This window comes from Zootoca vivipara, chromosome 8, assembly GCF_963506605.1.
Source record: "Zootoca vivipara chromosome 8, rZooViv1.1, whole genome shotgun sequence".
Lineage (NCBI taxonomy): Eukaryota > Metazoa > Chordata > Lepidosauria > Squamata > Lacertidae > Zootoca > Zootoca vivipara.
Window position 1 is genome coordinate 45,376,368 of NC_083283.1, and position 18,041 is coordinate 45,394,408.

Consider the following 18,041-nt stretch of genomic DNA (forward strand, 5'->3'; position numbering starts at 1 on the left):
TCTGAATGTTTATATTTTCCAATGCAACTGAGCACTTGTGCAAAATGACAAGCAAGGCACAGGACTTATTTGGCTACTATAGGTGGTGAACAGTGATAGGCAAAATGATTCCAGATAAAGCTGTCGTTCTCATTGATAAGCACATTTCAACGTTTTGGGGCAAATGTCAATACCTTAACTCCCTTGCCTTCTTCTTGGTCTTAGCACTCTTCTTCGCTTATATACATACAAAAGCTTAGTTGTAAATTGACGAAAACATGGCTATTTGGCAGTCCAAGCGCAGCACTCTGAGGAAAACAGCATTTTCCTTTTAGAAATGCAAGCTCTTCCTTTCAACATCTACTCAATGAGCACAATCTAGCCATAGCCTGTTCCATTCATTTCAACTGAGAGAAGCAAGCATATTCTCAACTCTCCCATTGAACTCAATTGAGTTTGAAGTGCTTAATTAATCTGGACTGCAGAGTGTCCCAAGTTGTTATGAGAAGGAGGAAAAAAACAATTTGAAAGTAAAACTTTAGGAAGTGAAAGTGAATGTCCTTCAATTCTGTAATCATGCTTTCCATTCCTACATCGACAGCTGCAAACATTTGGGAAGGATTATCCTTTAATTTAGACAAAAGCAAGCATTCCTTAGGTAAATCAGCACTTTTTTCCCCACCATCAGACCCATAAAACCTTTTCACGACACAGATTTCAAGAGAACCCTTTAAGGTTTTAGGATGTCGCCCCTTTTACTAAGTAACAAAATACACCCCATGGTGTCTCATTGACCCCACTCAGCTGTCCTTTGACCTCTTCAATTGTTGTAACCTAACTTCAGGGGCCACAGAACTTGCCTCCCGTATCCAAAAAGGCTAATGTTGCTTCCTCCTAGCACCTGGTGAAACAAAATGCAGGGAGTCTTCCTCCCCCTGCCCCCCCCCCACTACAGCTACTATGCTCCAGATGTTCCCATCTAAAATCTTTCTGAGAGTTGGCTTTCTGTCTGTGTGGTAACCAAGAAGCAACAATTAAGACCTGGACTATGGCAATGACCCTCTTGTTCATTTGGGCCTGAATACTCTGTTGGGCCTCCTGCCCCTAAGGATACAACAGGTCATAAAACAGGAATAGATCTTTGGCCTCTTGGAAATACTGGGGTATTTAAGTACAACAAGAAACAATAGGAGTCCAATGTTCCATATAAACGAAGTCAAGCCTCTTCAACTGACCCGTAGCAAGGAAGAGGTCAGTGGATTCCTTTCCCCCCCCTTCCACGTATTAAAATATCAATTGCATACTTTCCCTTCCGCTTCTTTTGCCCAGCTCCCCATATCTTTACATATTTTATATTTCTGAGAGAGCAGAACATAAATCTCGTTTTCATTAAATATTTGGCTGAAAGAACCCACAGCTTATGGATTATAGCATGAATTTCTAGATAGAAGGAACAAGTGGTGATCTCTATCACAGAATCTCCCATCCTCATAAAAAAACCTACCAATGTAGCATTTGCAGTTGAAAGAATATGTCCGATTTCAATTTGCAAAAATGCAGTTACAGTTTTCAAATACCATGCCAACTGTTTTTGATTCTTTTCTGGTAGTGTAATAGACTAGACATAAGTAAACAAAATGATACTTAAACTAGACAGGAGAGCAGTGCTTCTAGTCAGAAAGCTTGCTGACTCAGGCTCAGCCCATTCTGGATGGAGTTGCACTCACCTTGAAGCAGCAGGTTAGTTCAGGACATCTGAACTAGATATCTCAGATAAAGCTATAGTGTTGGATGCTAAGGGAGTGGTAGTGCTTTTGCCCCACTTCAGCTGGTGTGCCAACTATGCCCATTACTGGGGAAGGCAGACCCAGCCATGGTCTTACAAGACCTGGCTGCAGCAAGATTGGATTACCGGAATGTGTTTTACATAGGGTTGCCTCTGAAAGTCATTTGAAAACTGTAGGTGGTACAGATGGTGGCTGAACTGTTGATGGAGACTACTCATTCAAAGGACTGGAACATATATCTTATTATATTCTTGTAAATCAATTTGGGGCGCCTCTGGCTGCATAAAGAGATCTATAAATACAATGGGTTGTACAACTAAGTTTTACTCAGAGGAGACACACTGAAATTAATCAACCTAAGTTAGTCAGGTTCATTGATTTCAATGGGACTACTCTGAGTAGGACTAGAATTGGACAAAACCTAAACTTCCCTAAACTCAGTTTGACACTTTTAACAGAGGCGTCTTTTCCATAGGGCTTAGTGGCTTGTTGCACCAGCGGCCTCCCCTTTCCCTGCATGCCGCTAGATGGTTGGCGGGGCTCAACAAGCCACTAAGCCCAAGGCTCCTCCACAGCCGCCACCTCCTCTTGCTCGGCTGAAGGAATCCCCTCAGCCACCGCCCGCCGAGCCGCTGTTGTGAGGGAGCGGTGGGAGCGGCTCCTGAGGGGCCTCCTCTGCATCACTGATGCCCGCCCCACCACCACCACCACTTCCCAGGGCACAAGCAGCAGCGTGGCATCCGCCTCCTGCTCTTCGGGCCGCTGGGCAGCAGTGAGAGCACCGGTAGCGGGCTGTCGTCGTCAGACAGCGGAGGAGGCACCCTGGCGCCTCACAAGCGAGCGCGGGGTTCCGGCTGTCTGGCCTGCCGTGCCGCGGCCACCACACCAGTGGCGTCTTCTGTGGGCGGCGGCTCCAGGGTTATCAGGTGGTCCACAAGTTGGGCCCCAAGTTCTAAATTCTGGGAAAGGGAGGGGGCGCCGGAGGGATATTTGTGCCACGGCACCTGATGTGCTTAACCCTGTCTTTTAAACCTTAAATAGCTTTGGACTTGTATAGAAGAGCAGGCCTGTATGTTCCTGCTCAGATTCTGAGAGCATCAGGATATGCCCTCTTAGCTGCCCAGCTCCCATCTGAAGCACAGGTGGCATTCTCGAGGGCAGCACTCAAATTGTAGAACTCGATTTTACTCTAATGCTCCCTCATTTATGGCACCTCTCTCGGCTGAAAACATTTTGAGTTTGGCATGACTTTTTTTTAATGCTAGTTCTCCATTTTGTTACAATTTTCTTAGTTTGCTTCTGTAATGATGGTTTTGGTTTTTTTTAATATATGTATGTGTGATAATAGTTCCCTTTTTGCACTAGGAAGCAGGGCCGTCTTAAGCACCTCTGGCACCCTGGTGCGACCGATCCAACCAGCGCCCCCCCCCGCCCCATTTCCCAGTGCGGCAGGTGGGCGGGCAGGCGCAGTGCGGCTGCCGAGGGCGCTGCTGCGTGGAAGAGCAGCCGGTGGGTGGACGGGCGCAGCTGCGATGCGCCCCCCTGGCGGGCCGGCGCGTGGCGCCCTGCGCCACCCAGCCTGGCCGTAGGGCCAGCCCTGCTAGGAAGGCAGCATATAAATGTTTATACAAAATAACTGGATCAATATTAAGATAAAGACTAATAATATACAGTAGTACCTCTAGTTGCGGACTTAATCTGTTTTGAGGTGCCGTTTGCAAGTGCTTCTGTGCGTAGCGCACAGATCATTTCTGCACATTCACGTGCACATGCACGTTCATAAGCTGAAAGTCCGTAACAAGAGGAGAACGCAACACGAGGTATGACTGTATATTGTGTGATATCCAACATTACTCATATGCAGAATATTCACCAGAGACCCACTGAAATCAATGGCCTTAGGTACCTTAAATCCATTCATTTGTGTGGGCTGCTTTTTAACTCACTTTGGATGCGAACCGTATCTTGCTTAGTATTGGTATTAAAGGTAAAGGTAAAGGGGCCCCTGACCATCAGGTCCAGTCATGTCCAATTCTGGGGTTGCGGCACTCATCTCGCTCTATAGGCCAAGGGAGCCGGCGTTTGTCCGCAGACAGCTTCCGGGTCATGTGGCCAGCATGACAAAGCTGCTTCTGGCGAACCAGAGCAGCACACGGAAAGGCCGTTTACCTTCCCGCCGGAGTGGTCCCGAACATGATTAAAAATATACAAAGTCCATCTTTACTGTCTTTTGTCTAGTAGTTTTGAAATATAAAACAAAACTTTTGTGTACAAGACCAAAAAAACCCTTTTAGGTTGACATTTCAGCAGAAATATTTATGCTTTAAAAAAAAAACCACCATATTCAAAGTTTCAATACATTTATTGAAACAAATAAGTACTGTAACTGGATTCAATGACTAATGGTTTTTACCAGAGTGTAAAGTAACTAGGAATGATACAAGGTTCCACAAGGTCATAAATCGTAATGTTTATGCTCATGTTACAATAACTTCACAGAGGCACACACTAGCCTAAGTGGTATGAATTCATGTGCAAATTAAAACTTGATAATTAAAAATTGATAATGTAATTGAATGCTTCTGAGGAAAATGTCTATGTTAGAAGGCTGAGAAAAAATACATCTTTGTACTTCCCTCACTGCTATTAAAGACGATGAAGTCACCAATGATAAATGCATAATTATACAAGCATGAGAAGAGAAGACTCCTTGGAAAAGACCCTGATGTTGGGAAAGATGGAGGGCACTAGGAGAAGGGGACGACAGAGAACAAGATGGTTGGACAGTGTTCTCGAAGCCATGAGTCTGACCAAACTGCAGGAGGCAGTGGAAGACAGGAGTGCCTGGCGTGCTATGGTCCATGGGGTCACGAATAGTCGGACACGACTAAACGACTAAACAACAACAACATACAAGCAGCACTCTGAATGTGAAAATAACACTACCTTTTTTGTATTCCTTTCAACCTTTTCTAAATGCATTCATGATGTACGATTGTTCAAATTTATTCTGCCACTTGATCCAGATTGGCGAGTTTTAAAGATCTGTAAAATAAAATAAAAATAGTTTAAAATAATTGAAAATGGCAGAGAACCAATAATATTATTTGTAGCAACAAAGAAGCCTGAAAACAAAATTCTCATGTGGCAAACCCACTTAGTAGTTGCTCTAATTTTTGCTCCCAGTTATACATTCAGTTCTACTGGTGCTTACTTTGGAGTAGTCACCATTAAAACTCAACAGAGCTTGCTTTTGAATAAGCCTAAATACAGTTTCTTACATAATAATACTCCCCACAGACAATAATGTTCTGGAATATATTTGAATAAATATAACAATAGATTAGTATAGATCAAACACATTTCTGATAAACAGCAAAACTCCAGAAACAGCTGGTATAATAAAAAATGGCAATCTCTCACATTTGAAAACTACTGAAAACACCGAAAAACCAAATATCAAATAAGCCACTTCATATAGTAACACAATGGATCATCAAGCAGCCTCCAGGCAGTTTGTATTTCAATTAAATACAATATGGATACTCCCTTATGTGAATTAGGTGAGTGGTTCTAAATCAAAAGTTAATAAATATGAAATGTGTGTTTCCTTTTGGAATTAAATAAAAAGTTTTCATTCTCCAGATTTGCTATAGTGAAGCAAATGTGTGCACTGACGGGCAGGAGAACAGTTTTAATATTTAGAATAGAATAGAATAAATCTTTATTGTCACTGTCCCCTTGCGGGGAACAACGAAATTTCTCGGTTGCTGTATGAACTCAATTAAGACATTCCACATGAAATAAAATACTAATAAGCACAATACAATACAGAACAATAAACAAATAAAATAAAATGACTTCAAAGTCCAGAATTTCCATTTAAGGCCAAAATTGCTCTAGGAAAGAAGAGGAGTTAGTATGCTTTCCAATACACATTTGTAGTTATAATTCCATTTGCTACAGTAAAATCTGTTACTTGAAATAAAACCACCTAATTTTACTCATAGAACTAGTTCTGTGCCACTAGCAGAGATGTCTAGATTAAGGTGCATATTATATGCATATTAGGATTAAGGGAAGAGTGAAATTTTATAAATATTTTAACTTTAGTACGCTCAAAAGATTTGTCAGGCAACATTTCCCCTTCATAAATATACCCGGATTTTGGGAGCACAGGCCCAGATTCGGCACCCTCTGTCCACCAGTGCAAGTGCTGTTGCGCTAGCATAAGGACAAAAATTAAGGTTGCACAATATGAAATACAGCACCACAGTTGTAGTACCAGAAGCTTATTGAGCAACATAAAGGACTGGAATTACAGCAACAATCTGTTATGGAACCAGAACAAGAACCACAGAGGCTTCCTGAGGCTTCTCTAGGGCAACTAGTATACTGCTAAGTGACCTTAAATTAGTGTGACATCAAATTTCTCCCATAGTTTTACAGAAAGAATATTGTTATTTATGATAAAAAGGTAACCACTAATTTAAACAATGTCAAAAAACACAACATTCAAGACCTGTATACAGCTGTCATACCAGTACTGATGCCACTGTTGTATTGTTTTCACATGCCATGAGTAGAAACTCTGTGTAAGAGAAGCTTTTCATTTAAGAGAGAATACTAGAACCTAGAAATCAAATGCTGAATACCAATGACAAGTTCTAAGAAGTGTGCCACAGAGTGAAACTTGCTTTGGAAAAGCCAGTGTGGTGTAGGGGTTAAAGTGTCAGGACCTGGGAGACCAGAGTTCAAATCCCCACTCAGCTATGAAGCTCATTGGGTAACCTTCAACCAGTCACCCTTTCTCTGTCTAATCAACCCCACAGTGTTATTGAGAATGAAATGGAAAGGAGGTGAGTCCATGCTACTCCTTGTGCTTCTTGGAGAGAAGGTTGGATGAAAACTCAGTAATAAAAGAAAATAAATAGAAGTCCATCGCTAATCTGCATTCATGAACTGGTGACACAAGCCTAAGCATACTTGCATTAAAATGATTCTGATTAAATCCTTGGGAGTGCGATATCACATAACCATCTATCATGTGGTAACATAAAAACTCCCTGTGTGGATGGTTTTAACCACATGGAGAAACAATTGTCTGTAGAAATCAGCTACACTTTGCCAAGATTTCTGAGTGGTTGCAGAAGTGTGGGAAAAGCCAACTTAAAAGTGTGCCCAGACTACAGGGTTCAAGCCACTAAACAATCCATTTTTTTAAAGTCACCATCACCACGTGGTTATATAGTTTTCCCCTCCCTTCCATGAAGCATGGCATATTGGGAACATTATGTTGTTGTTGTTAAAAAAATGTATACTGCCCTTCATCCAAAGATCACAGGGTGGTTCAGAACATAAAAATACAAAATGAGAATACAAAATACATAATAAAACAAACACCAACCAGTAACACCCTCCCACAAACACTATTATCTAATCGAGCAATGTACAGCTGTCTCCGGGAGTCCAAACACATTTCCTTTTGTCTTTCAAAGTAGTTGCTGGCAATGGAACATGACCTTGAGTTACAGTTCCATTAATCTATATCTTATTGGGTAGGTTTTCTATAATTATTATTTGTGGGTGGTCTGCGTCCTATAATCAGAACAGCACAAAATTTTCAAGCAGCACAAAATTTAAAAATCATGCCAATAGTAGAGTGTTGAGGAACTGGAAGCAGAATACTGTAAAAACAGAGACTTCGACCGCTTTCCACAGCTTCCCAAAAATTATGGTGTCAGTGTGAGTTATTGGGGGGTCCTCTTGGTGCCTCAGCACGCAAAAACAGAGACTTTGACCACTTTCCACAGCTTCCCAAAAAGTATGGTGCTAAGAATAATTTAAGACTCTAGCTTCCCAGTAGAGTAGAAGACAGGTCTGCCACTATCACACAAAAGAGCCTGGGATCAAGTCAGTGACACTAAACTCTTTATTTGCCCCATTTGCAGCGCTCTCTCTCCCTCTCTCAATCTCTCTTTGTCTTTCCAACTTTCCACACTGCCAACTTTTTAAAACTACTGCAAACGCGAGACGGATATCAAAGTCAAGCTACATGGTTTCTGACCAAACTGCAGAACCCTGCAAAGACTTTACTTATTATTATTTACTATTTTTGAAGTCCACAATACGGTTCCTTCAGGGCAGAAATCACTATTTTGGGGGCCACGTGCTGAACATTTCACCTGCTAGTAATGACATCTTTGTATTTTCTTCTAATTACACTCAAAGCTAAGACCTTTGGCCCTGGGCCACAGACCTCTATTCAAGCTGCACACATTCTCTTAAGCACCCTGATCCTTTGTTGTCATTCTCAGTCTTTCATCTATTATTTACATCCATTGAGAAGGGAGCTACTCTACCATTTGTGAAGCTTTAAAGCTTCTAATCATCTTAATTTCTTTGCCTTTTCTACCCCTGCTTCCCCCACCCCACAACACAGCAAGCAATTTGACAGAGTCATTTATTCAAGCCAACAGTTTTGACACCTCTGAAAGCTTATCAAAAGTAGAAGAGCACTCTCATATGTATAAGTTTGCTCTTACTAGACAGCTTCAGCATCAGCAGCTTTAAAAAAATAAACATCATTTTCATCCCGTAAAACATATCAAACACAATTAAGCTTCACCAAGAAATCACGGAGCTAGCTTTTGAATCGAAACAACAGGGAGCAATTCCAAATGTTTACAATTTAAATGCTCTCTTTCTTCTGAAAGCAGGAGTGCTAATGATATAATCAGGCAAAACCTCCTATTAAACTAAGCAACTAACAAAACCCGATTGCTTTTTTCATGAGGAAGGAAGAAAATCAGCCAACAACACTTTGAACCACGAAGTAGAGCTGTCTGGGCTCTTTCTTTCTTTTGGAAAGGGCTTGAAGAATATGGCCTAATGCACATCCCACATGCACAAAACACAACATTAAAAAAAAACCATGCTGTATCAGTACAGAATAAAAAGGCAATTTTCCTATACAGAGAGACAATCAGAGTTCTGACTCTCCTGCTGAAGGCAAAATACAAATAAAAAAGTTGATGAGATTATTTTTTACCATGATTTTGATAGCCAGCTCTGATTCTTACACCTACTAAAAAGTCTTGATGACAACATATGATCCATCTTGGTGCTTTCTTTTGGTACTGCCTTCCTTCCTAACTGGGTTTCCTTGTTGTCTGCCTGCTCTGAAAGCCTCTAGCCCCTTTGTCTTTTCTTATTTTCACCATTTGCTTCAACTAGCAGTCCACTTGAGACTCATCCATCTTACCGGTATACATCCTCAAGTGACAGATGCTCTTAGAAATGACCATACTGCTGCATGAACAAAAGATAACATCACCTCTAGGAACTCAAGGGAGAAATACAACAGCAACCTTAACACTGCGTTCTTCTGATGGTTGCCACATCGTAAACCTCTCAGAGTAAAACAAGAAAAGCAGTTACAGAGAAAACAATTTAGCAATTATTTGAATGACACTTTCAAACTTTGCAGTGTAGTTTATAAGCTAAAGGCTGAGATCCTTGCAATTCATCCCCTCTGTGAATTGCACTTTAAAACAGAGGACAACCTCAATACCGGTAGGAACCCAAATGCACATTTTCAGGTAATCACTTTGTTTCAATGCAAGAGGTAATGCAGAATGGTGTGTATTTACTAACACACACACAAAGTATGGAGATTAATAGTAAAAAAACCTTTAAAATAAAATTTATTTTTATTTAAGAGCTAGAACTGTTAAATACATTTGCAGTATGGTTCAGCTGACTTTGAAGGGATTTTGTTCTTTTATACATTTTAGTACAGATTTGTTTGTTTGTTTGTTTGAAATTAAAGGGACAACAGCAGACCCAGAATATAATCATACCATGTACATTCACTCTAGTCTTTAAACATTTACTCATAAGTGCAATTAGTCATTACACAATGTGTAGCTTGGGATGTAAAAAAGAAAGATAAAAGAAAGAAAAGGATGCTGTGAATAGCTATAAATCACTTCTCTAACAAAGGAAGGTCATATTAAGATCTCCCAGCAACAAACTAATGAGACGCCACATATGAAAACAGTCATTCCTCTCTAGTAAGAGAAAACTATGGACTGAAAGTCCATTTCTTTCTAGGGAAAGGGCAAATTTTATTTCCTCCCAATCAAATTATAAATGCAGAACAACCTTTGCTAGATAACAGGGTTACTTACTCCTCAAAACAAAGGGGAAAAATCAATACTGATTATGATGTGGAAACAAGGGGGAAACAGTATTGTTGAAAGGAATGGATCAATTGGTCCAACATTTTTAATGAATTATACATTTGTATGATTCCAACATACCATTTAGCACCATATGCATTAGTCCCTAATGAGTTACAAACAGAAAACAAAGTAAGACCCTAAACACATGGTCAAATATTGGCCTTCTTCAGACATAAAGCTAACCATAGGCTTGTTTACTCTTCCTTGCCTGCCAGCACTCCTATGAGGGAGTTTGGAAGCTTTCCCTTCCCCCAGCATAGATTAGCTGCACATAGTTTATCATGACATCCAGAGCTCAACAACATGCAGTGTGTTGAAGTAAGCCAACTTCAAAGTATTAGTTATGAAGCTGTCTTGTCTCAACAAACTATAGTTAAGATTAACCATAGTTTAGGGTCCAGATGATCTGATAAACTGGTTAATCTAAAAGAGAAACAGAAACTTCCAGTCTCCTCCTTGCATCCTGAGGAGGGAAGGGTGGCTTGCATGAATCTGAGGCACACTTGATGCTAATTTTTATTACATCTCAATGCAGCCACTAAGTTTAAAGTTTTCTTCCATTCCCAGCCTTATAAAGAACAAGTATAACAGGAATTACACATTCATAAATGTTTTGAGGATCAAAAACATCTGCAACTGAAGCCAATTGCAAAGTAAAGTAGGAGTGGGGGTATTATGAAGCACTTTAATTTTTAAATTAATTTTTATTAAACTTTCCAAGAGAGAGAGAAAATAATATCAGCAAAAAAAACCCCAAAAAACCAAGGAAGCATATATCAGTAACATATGCTAACACACACAACTACATTAATGGAGACATTGAACACTCAACACTAAGGAATTGGACCAACCAGGTAAGGACTAAATAAGCAAAGGAAGACATGGAAGACATATTCCATACTGATCTTTTACCCTGGGAGCACCTGCACTTTGCAATTCCCTGCCTATTGATATCAGGAAGGGGCCATCAGATCCTGGTTCCAAATACATTCTTGTTTAGACAAGCCTACACCGTTATCTAGAATTCTGATGTTTTAAGTTTATTGCTGTTTTTAATTTTCTGAACAGATTTTTAAAATTATTTTTGTAAAATACTGTACATTGAAGGTTTTGTTTTGTTTTTACAATCAAGTGGTATATAACTTTTATGAAATAAATGAATGATTCTACAGACATTCCCAAGAAAGACAGGAAAAGAACATGTTTGGGGGTCCCCCTGCTTCAATCAAGGCTTCAAGCAATATACTAGTCGTCGTCCCCTTATATTTGCACCAACAGAGGGATTAGCAAATTATGTCCAATTATGTGCTATATAGACCTTTGTAGGCCTGCTTCCCACGCAGAGATATCATGGCATCCTTCAAAAGCAGAGGTAGAAGAACTTGTTCACTTAAAATAAACAAGGCAGCCTTTGGTTGACAGAATGAAAACATCCAAACATTTTAGATTAATCCATAAAAATTGTAGAAACGAAGTGGTCACTGGCCAGTTACGGACATGTTCAGATTAGACTGTCATGCAGAGCAAGTTTACTCAGAAGTATGAGGTTCAATGAGATTTTTCCCTTAGTGGATGTGATTAGGATGAAGCTGAAGTTTGCCGGTAATTATATGGGTAAGTAGAGAGACTGGTTCAGCTTCCTACTGAAAGTAATCACAGCAGACTAGCACTTCTTGGTCTAAGAAGTCCACCTTTTATGTATTATCATGATCCAACATAGGTAGAAACCTTTAGGGTTGTTTAATGACAACAGAGGCATAGTAAACACTCAGTATCAGTAGCAAGAGACCCAGGCTAAATTTGTTTCTCCAGGTAAATGAGAAGCCTTTAAATTAACTTTCCCAGGCAACAGATATTAAATTAGACACTCTTTGAAGCAGGAGAGGTTCTGAAACGAAACCCCCCCCCCCAAAAAAACTTTGACCAGCTATGGTGGTTTTAATATTTAAAACCGTACACTGTACAACATAATCCTATGCACATTTGTATGGAAGTAGCTCCCCCTATGTGCCCTGTTAGTGTGCACAGAATTCTTCAAAACATAAGTTATGTTATTTGCATTTTAGTTTATTGGCAGTTACATCATAAACTATCATTGCTTTCCAGTTAAGTCATACACTACTATCTCTGCAGGCCGTGATTCAAAATATTGGGGAGGGGGAGAAGAAATTTGATTCAGTACACATTTCACACTGTTTGAAAGAATATTCCAACTGAAAAACAGCCAGCCTTGGAAATTCACATTTCTCTGAACTTTGCAATGCAGCTCTCCAGCCATGTAATGTGTACAAAAAGCAACGTCCAGGGTGAAGTGTGCATACAAATGCGTATGTTAGTGAAAGCAACATACATTAACTTATCACTTTTTAAAAATGCATATTAGTCAAAATATGCAGATTTTTGCACGTGTGTATGGATATATTTGTACTAAAATGTTGATGGATTTTGTACTTAAATATTGATGGATTTTGTACTCTATCCACAAGTGCCTTTTCCTCAATATCACAGAAGGCTGCAATTAACATGGGTATCTTTTTTTTAAAAAAGATGTTAGTATCTATTTTGTTATAAGGTCAACAATGGCGTAATATTTTACTATGCTATTCTAACAAACAACTCGGCTTAAAGTTAGTTTTGTCCTGATTAAAGTCTCCCATTTCTTTGGTGCCTATTGCATCATCCTATTTATGGTGTTCATAGCATTTTATTGCATTTGCAACAGCCTCTCAACATACATTCAAATTATTACTTTAAAACATGGGTATTGATTAATTATCCCTACAGCCAAAGAAGGCACAATCAGCAGGCTAATCCAAACTCATTTCTTTCTTCTACACTCTACAGGAACCTTTTATTCAAAAATGAAGTTGCCAGAACTGGAACATGACCTTGAAACGACAACTTCCATTAACCGATGTCTTATTTGGTGGTTTTTTGGTTTTTGTTTTTTTTAAAAAAACCCAACAACAGCCCATTAAATTAACTACTTTTAAACACAATAGGATCAATATGAATGCAGAAAAAGTACACCCCATGGCAAGTTCTTATTGCATGATTGATCAAAAACAAAATAAAAACACCCTGTAGCTTTCCAGATCACAGTCAGTGCCAAAAAAAAAAAAAAAATCCACCCAGGAAAAAAATCCATCAAAATGAAACACTGAAAGGGCTTTCCCTTCACCAACCTATTTGCACTTCAAAAACTCCTTAAGTCCCTTCAGCTAAACCCCAGGGTTTAAAACATTGCAAAACTACAAGAGGGTTTGGTGTCATTTATCTTCCTTTTGGCCTCTGGTCAGAGCTATAAAGTCTGCCAACTTTGGAAAAGAAGAGAGAGAGAGAGAGAGAGAGAGAGAGAGAGAGAGAGAGAGAGAGAGAGAGAGAGAGAGAGAGAGAGAGAGAGAGAGAGAGAACAACAGTCTTTGTATATAACCCATTTTGTTTCAAAGAAAAGTTCCAGACTTGCACAATTTGTCTCTTTAAATCTAATCTACAATTAAGAGCTATTTGTAAACCAGAATGTTCCTAATTACGCACTGAAAACCCATAGAATTATAATTGTGTAACATTTGTATACGTGAGAACAGATTCTTTCCGTGTCCTACATATTATACCCAGTGCTTTTTTCCCCTGGGGGGACGCAGGGGGACGCATACCCCTAAATATTTTGTGAATCTAAGTTTGGCCTCATTGAGGGGCAGTATTTCAATATGAGTAGGATAATGAGAGTACCCCTAAACATTTCTTTAAGAAAAAAGCACTGGTTATACCCTAGAATGAATCTGATTTTTAGTACGTGCAAAGTCACTTAAGCCAACAACATGCCCTATACTAGGCAATGCACAGAATGCATTTTGAATTTCTGCTAAGATGCACATACAATTTCAAGGAAAATGGAAATTTTATGCACCACAGGCATCTTCTTAAACAACTGTCAAGGCACAACAACTCTATTTATATGTCTTACCCATACAGTATTATCAGATACATCCTGTAACTGCATTCTTTAGAGCGGTTTTCAAAGCAAAGTACTGTGGTTTGACCAAAATCTATCTCTAGTGATTAATGATGATGCCCAGTAAATACAGTGAATATCAAAAGTTACATTCTTTCCAATATGAGAATTAAAACAAGCAACAGCAAACCGTAAGGTTTATTTTCACTGAAGCCACCACTTTGCTGTAATTAAGCAACTCTAGGTCTGCCCAGTCTTGGGAGGGCACATATGCATTGCCTAAAATTCCATGATGGAAGTTAGGCAGATATAAATTGATGATTCCCGCCCCCAAACAACTCTTGAACCACCTTAACCTGGAAGTAAGACCCGCTGATTTCAATAGAATTTACTTTCAAGTAAACACAGTTGGAATCAGTTGTGCGTTAGACAAAAGTAATTCCCAGTGTGTTCAGTGGTCTTACTCCTTAGTGCACAGGATTGCAGCTTCAGTATGTAGTCCAAAAGTCACAAGAATCAAATTCAAAGTTTGCCACTGCTAAAAACACCAAACTGGCACCAATAAAAAGAGTAAAATGATTCATTTTATCCATTTTGCTGTAAACGTGCTTTGAATGGCTGGTTATTCTCAAGATTATTTTCAAATTGGATTGCTACGTTCGCCTTCTTTTAAAAAGACCACATTTCACAACCAATGTCCCGTATTTCAGAAAGCCACAGCCTGACAAGGGTCCCAATTTTTGAAAGGAAAAAAATCCTATTGATTGCAAATGTGCAGTGTAATTACATATAAAACAAGATTGTCAAAACAATGATAAATCTCTGTACAGGAAAAGTGCCCCAACTTGTAGGAACAATAACTCAGAGACCGAACCACAAAAACTTTGGTGCTGTGGAAATTTCATCAATTTTAGAGGGGTGCCTTTTGGCTAATACAGTAAATTCTAAAGAGTTGAGAATCGAACACAATGAGAAATAACACACACCCCTAAAAAGCAATTTAAATTAAAAGCTTTTGCGGATGATTTGGTTTTGACTTTACAAGAACCAGAAATCAGTGCAATTAAAGCACTGAATTTGATTCAAGAATACGGAAGTGTCGCAGGTTTTAAGTTGAACAAGGGTAAAACCAAAGTGTTAGATAAAAATTTAACACCAGAGGAAAGAAATGATTTAAAAGAGGCTACTGGTTTGTCTTTTGTGAAAAAGGTGAAATACCAGGGTGTGAATTTGTCATCGAAAAATTTGAATCTGTATAAAGATAATTATGTAAAGGTTTGGAATGAGATTAAGCGAGATTTAGATAGATGGTCAGATTTAAAATTGTCCTTGTCAGGTCATATTTCTGTAGTAAAGATGAATATATTGCCAAAAATGTTATTTTTGTTCCAAACATTGCCAATTATTGATAAAATGGAGTGTTTTAAGGAATGGCAAAAGGTATTATCGGAATTTATATGGCAGGGGGGGAAACCCAGAATTAAATATAAGCTTTTAACAGATAGTAAAGATAGAGGGGGTTTCTCCCTACCAGATTTGAGAATTTATTATGAAGCAGCTACCTTTTGCTGGTTGAAGGAGTGGTTTTTATTAGAAAATACAGACGTGTTGGATCTGGGAGGTATGATAATGTATTTGGATGGCATGCTTATTTATGGTATGACAAGGTCAAAGGTCATAAAGGGTTTAAAAATCATATAATTAGAAAGTCATTGTTTAATGTGTGGAATAGATATAAAGATTTATTAGAAAGGAAAACACCTAAATGGATTTCACCTCTAGAGGCCAAGGCTCAAAAAAAGTTAAATATGGAAACCAGATGGCCAAAATATAGAGATATTTTGATAGAAGAAGGAGGCCAGTTTAAGTTAAAAACATATGAACAGTTAAAAAGGAATCTGGATGACTGGCTCCAATACTATCAGATAAATGAGTTGTTTAAGATTGATAAGAAAAATGGTTTCGCATCAGAAAAATCCAAGTTGGAGACAGAATTATTAGAACCAAAGACAAAAAATCTTTCCAGGATGTATAATTTGTTGTTAGCGTGGCATACGAAAGATGAACAAACAAAGAAAGTTATGATAGATTGGGCAAAAGATGTGGGACACAATATTATGGAGGACTGGGAAAGGTTATGGAAAAAGAATGTGAAATTTACTGTGTGTACTATTTTAAGAGAAAATATTATGAAAATGATGTACAGATGGTATTTGACACCAGTAAAGTTGGCTAAGATTTACCATAGCCAAGATAACAAATGTTGGAAGTGTAAGAAGGTAGAAGGAACATTTTATCATATGTGGTGGACCTGCCCATTAGTTAAGGAATTCTGGGAAAAGATTTATAATGAGTTGAAAAAAGTGTTGAAGAACACCTTTATTAAGAAACCAGAATCCTTTCTATTGGGCATAATAGGAAAAGAAATACCTAAGAAAGATGTCAATTTATTTCTGTATGCCACAACTGCAGCTAGAATATTGATAGCAAATAACTGGAAAACACAGAAGATACCAACGGTGGAGGAATGGCAAATGAAGATGTTGGGCTATATGGAGCTTGCTGAGCTGACCGGGAGATTACGTGACCAGGGAGAAGAGATGGTGGAAGAGGAATGGAAGAAGTTTAGAATTTATTTTAAAAAGTATTGTAGAATCGAAGTAGGAAGAGAATTATAAGTAATTGTGAAGTTGCAGGTTTGAAAAATAAGCGAAATTTATTTTGAATTAGGTATGGAATGGTATAATGAGATATAATTAAGAAATAGAAGGTGTAATTAGATTAAGGAAATTAAGATTTAGAATTTGCCAAAAATGATCTGCAGTGAGCCGCTAGAAGAGGGACTTGAGGAAGTCCTATTTTAAAATGTGAGGAATTATTGTATTTTTTCTTTTTCATTATGTTTTTTTTAAAAAATTTTTAATGTTCTTTTTTTTTTACTTTTTGTGGTTGAGAGAATCATGTTGGGATAATTATGTATAAATGTATGGATGCAAATTATTGTAAAAAATTAATAAAAATCATTAAAAAAAAGAAAAAGAGAAAGAACACACAACGTTTAAGTTCATGTTTTTCAGAATGAAGGTGGAAAAGAAAACACACAAAAAGCTATCCTGCAGATTCACCAGCGACTAGGGTGGCAGGCCTTGGTCTAATTCCCTAATAAAAGCTCATGACAACCTGCAGAGCCCAGGAGCGCAAATCACATTAGTGGGAGATACCAGATGACCAAAGAAAAGCACTGGGGGCCTGGTAAAACTAGTAAACAAAAGGCAACATTCCAGATAAATACCATTGCTAGAATTAGCATTGTGAGATCCCTGGATCTGATAATACAAAAACAGATTAGGTGCTGGCAACAAAAGAATAAAACTGGGAACAAAGGGGTCATTCTGACACATCAAGAAATGATCTTCATTAACCCAGCGCACATTTACTGTGCAGCATTAGAAGCAATGAAACTGTGATGACACTAAGACTCATGATACTGGAGGTAACACTTTCTTTACTGCATCCAATTTACCAGCCAATTTGGTCCCTTTCCCCTTTAAACTTTGTGACAATTTAAAGACCTGTAATGATTTTAAGATTTGCTGTCCAGCTCATTGCAATTTACTGTCTGACACTCAACTGTGCAGTTCCAGAATGAGGTGATTTACAAGCCTCACAAATAAACCTTTTGCCGTCTTACAGTGTAAGTTGATAACACTGGGTGTTGTTATATAAGCAAATTATCCTTCTACCATTCATGAGGCATTTATGTTTGTTTGACTCCTATAGGAATCAAGCATGCTTAACCAAGCCTTGGGGCAGTGGCTCCCAGCCTTTTTGGCATAACCAAAATGGCTTGTTGTTGTGTGAATAAGAGTTATTGTTGCTAGAAATACAGACCTTAGGTCTTTGGCTGCCATCAGTTTCACACATTTTAATGGCAATAATTTGCTCCAGACCACTATTCATGTGGACCTCTTCACCGTTTTGCTTATGGGTAATGCAAGGACACCAACTGTCTGGTTTCATAATATTGCTTTATAAGTGATAAAATATATTACAAAACATATTATAAAAATGTAT

At 38.6% G+C, this 18,041-nt stretch overlaps 1 protein-coding gene across 12 annotated transcripts in view; it reads right to left on the reverse strand.

Annotated features, from left to right (window-relative positions):
* Window positions 1–18,041, reverse strand: part of GREB1L (GREB1 like retinoic acid receptor coactivator) — a 168,113-nt gene that overhangs the window by 78,115 nt on the left and 71,957 nt on the right. For 11 of the 12 annotated variants that reach the window (XM_035125273.2, XM_060277887.1, XM_060277884.1 and 8 more), the window contains exon 3: window positions 4,713–4,811. In XM_035125273.2, the coding sequence (XP_034981164.2) occupies window positions 4,713–4,748 (36 nt within the window). In that variant the 5' untranslated portion in view covers window positions 4,749–4,811. Of the gene's footprint in view, window positions 1–4,712; window positions 4,812–5,926; window positions 16,887–18,041 lie in introns of those variants that run through there. The other variant, XM_060277882.1, reaches the window with a different exon arrangement.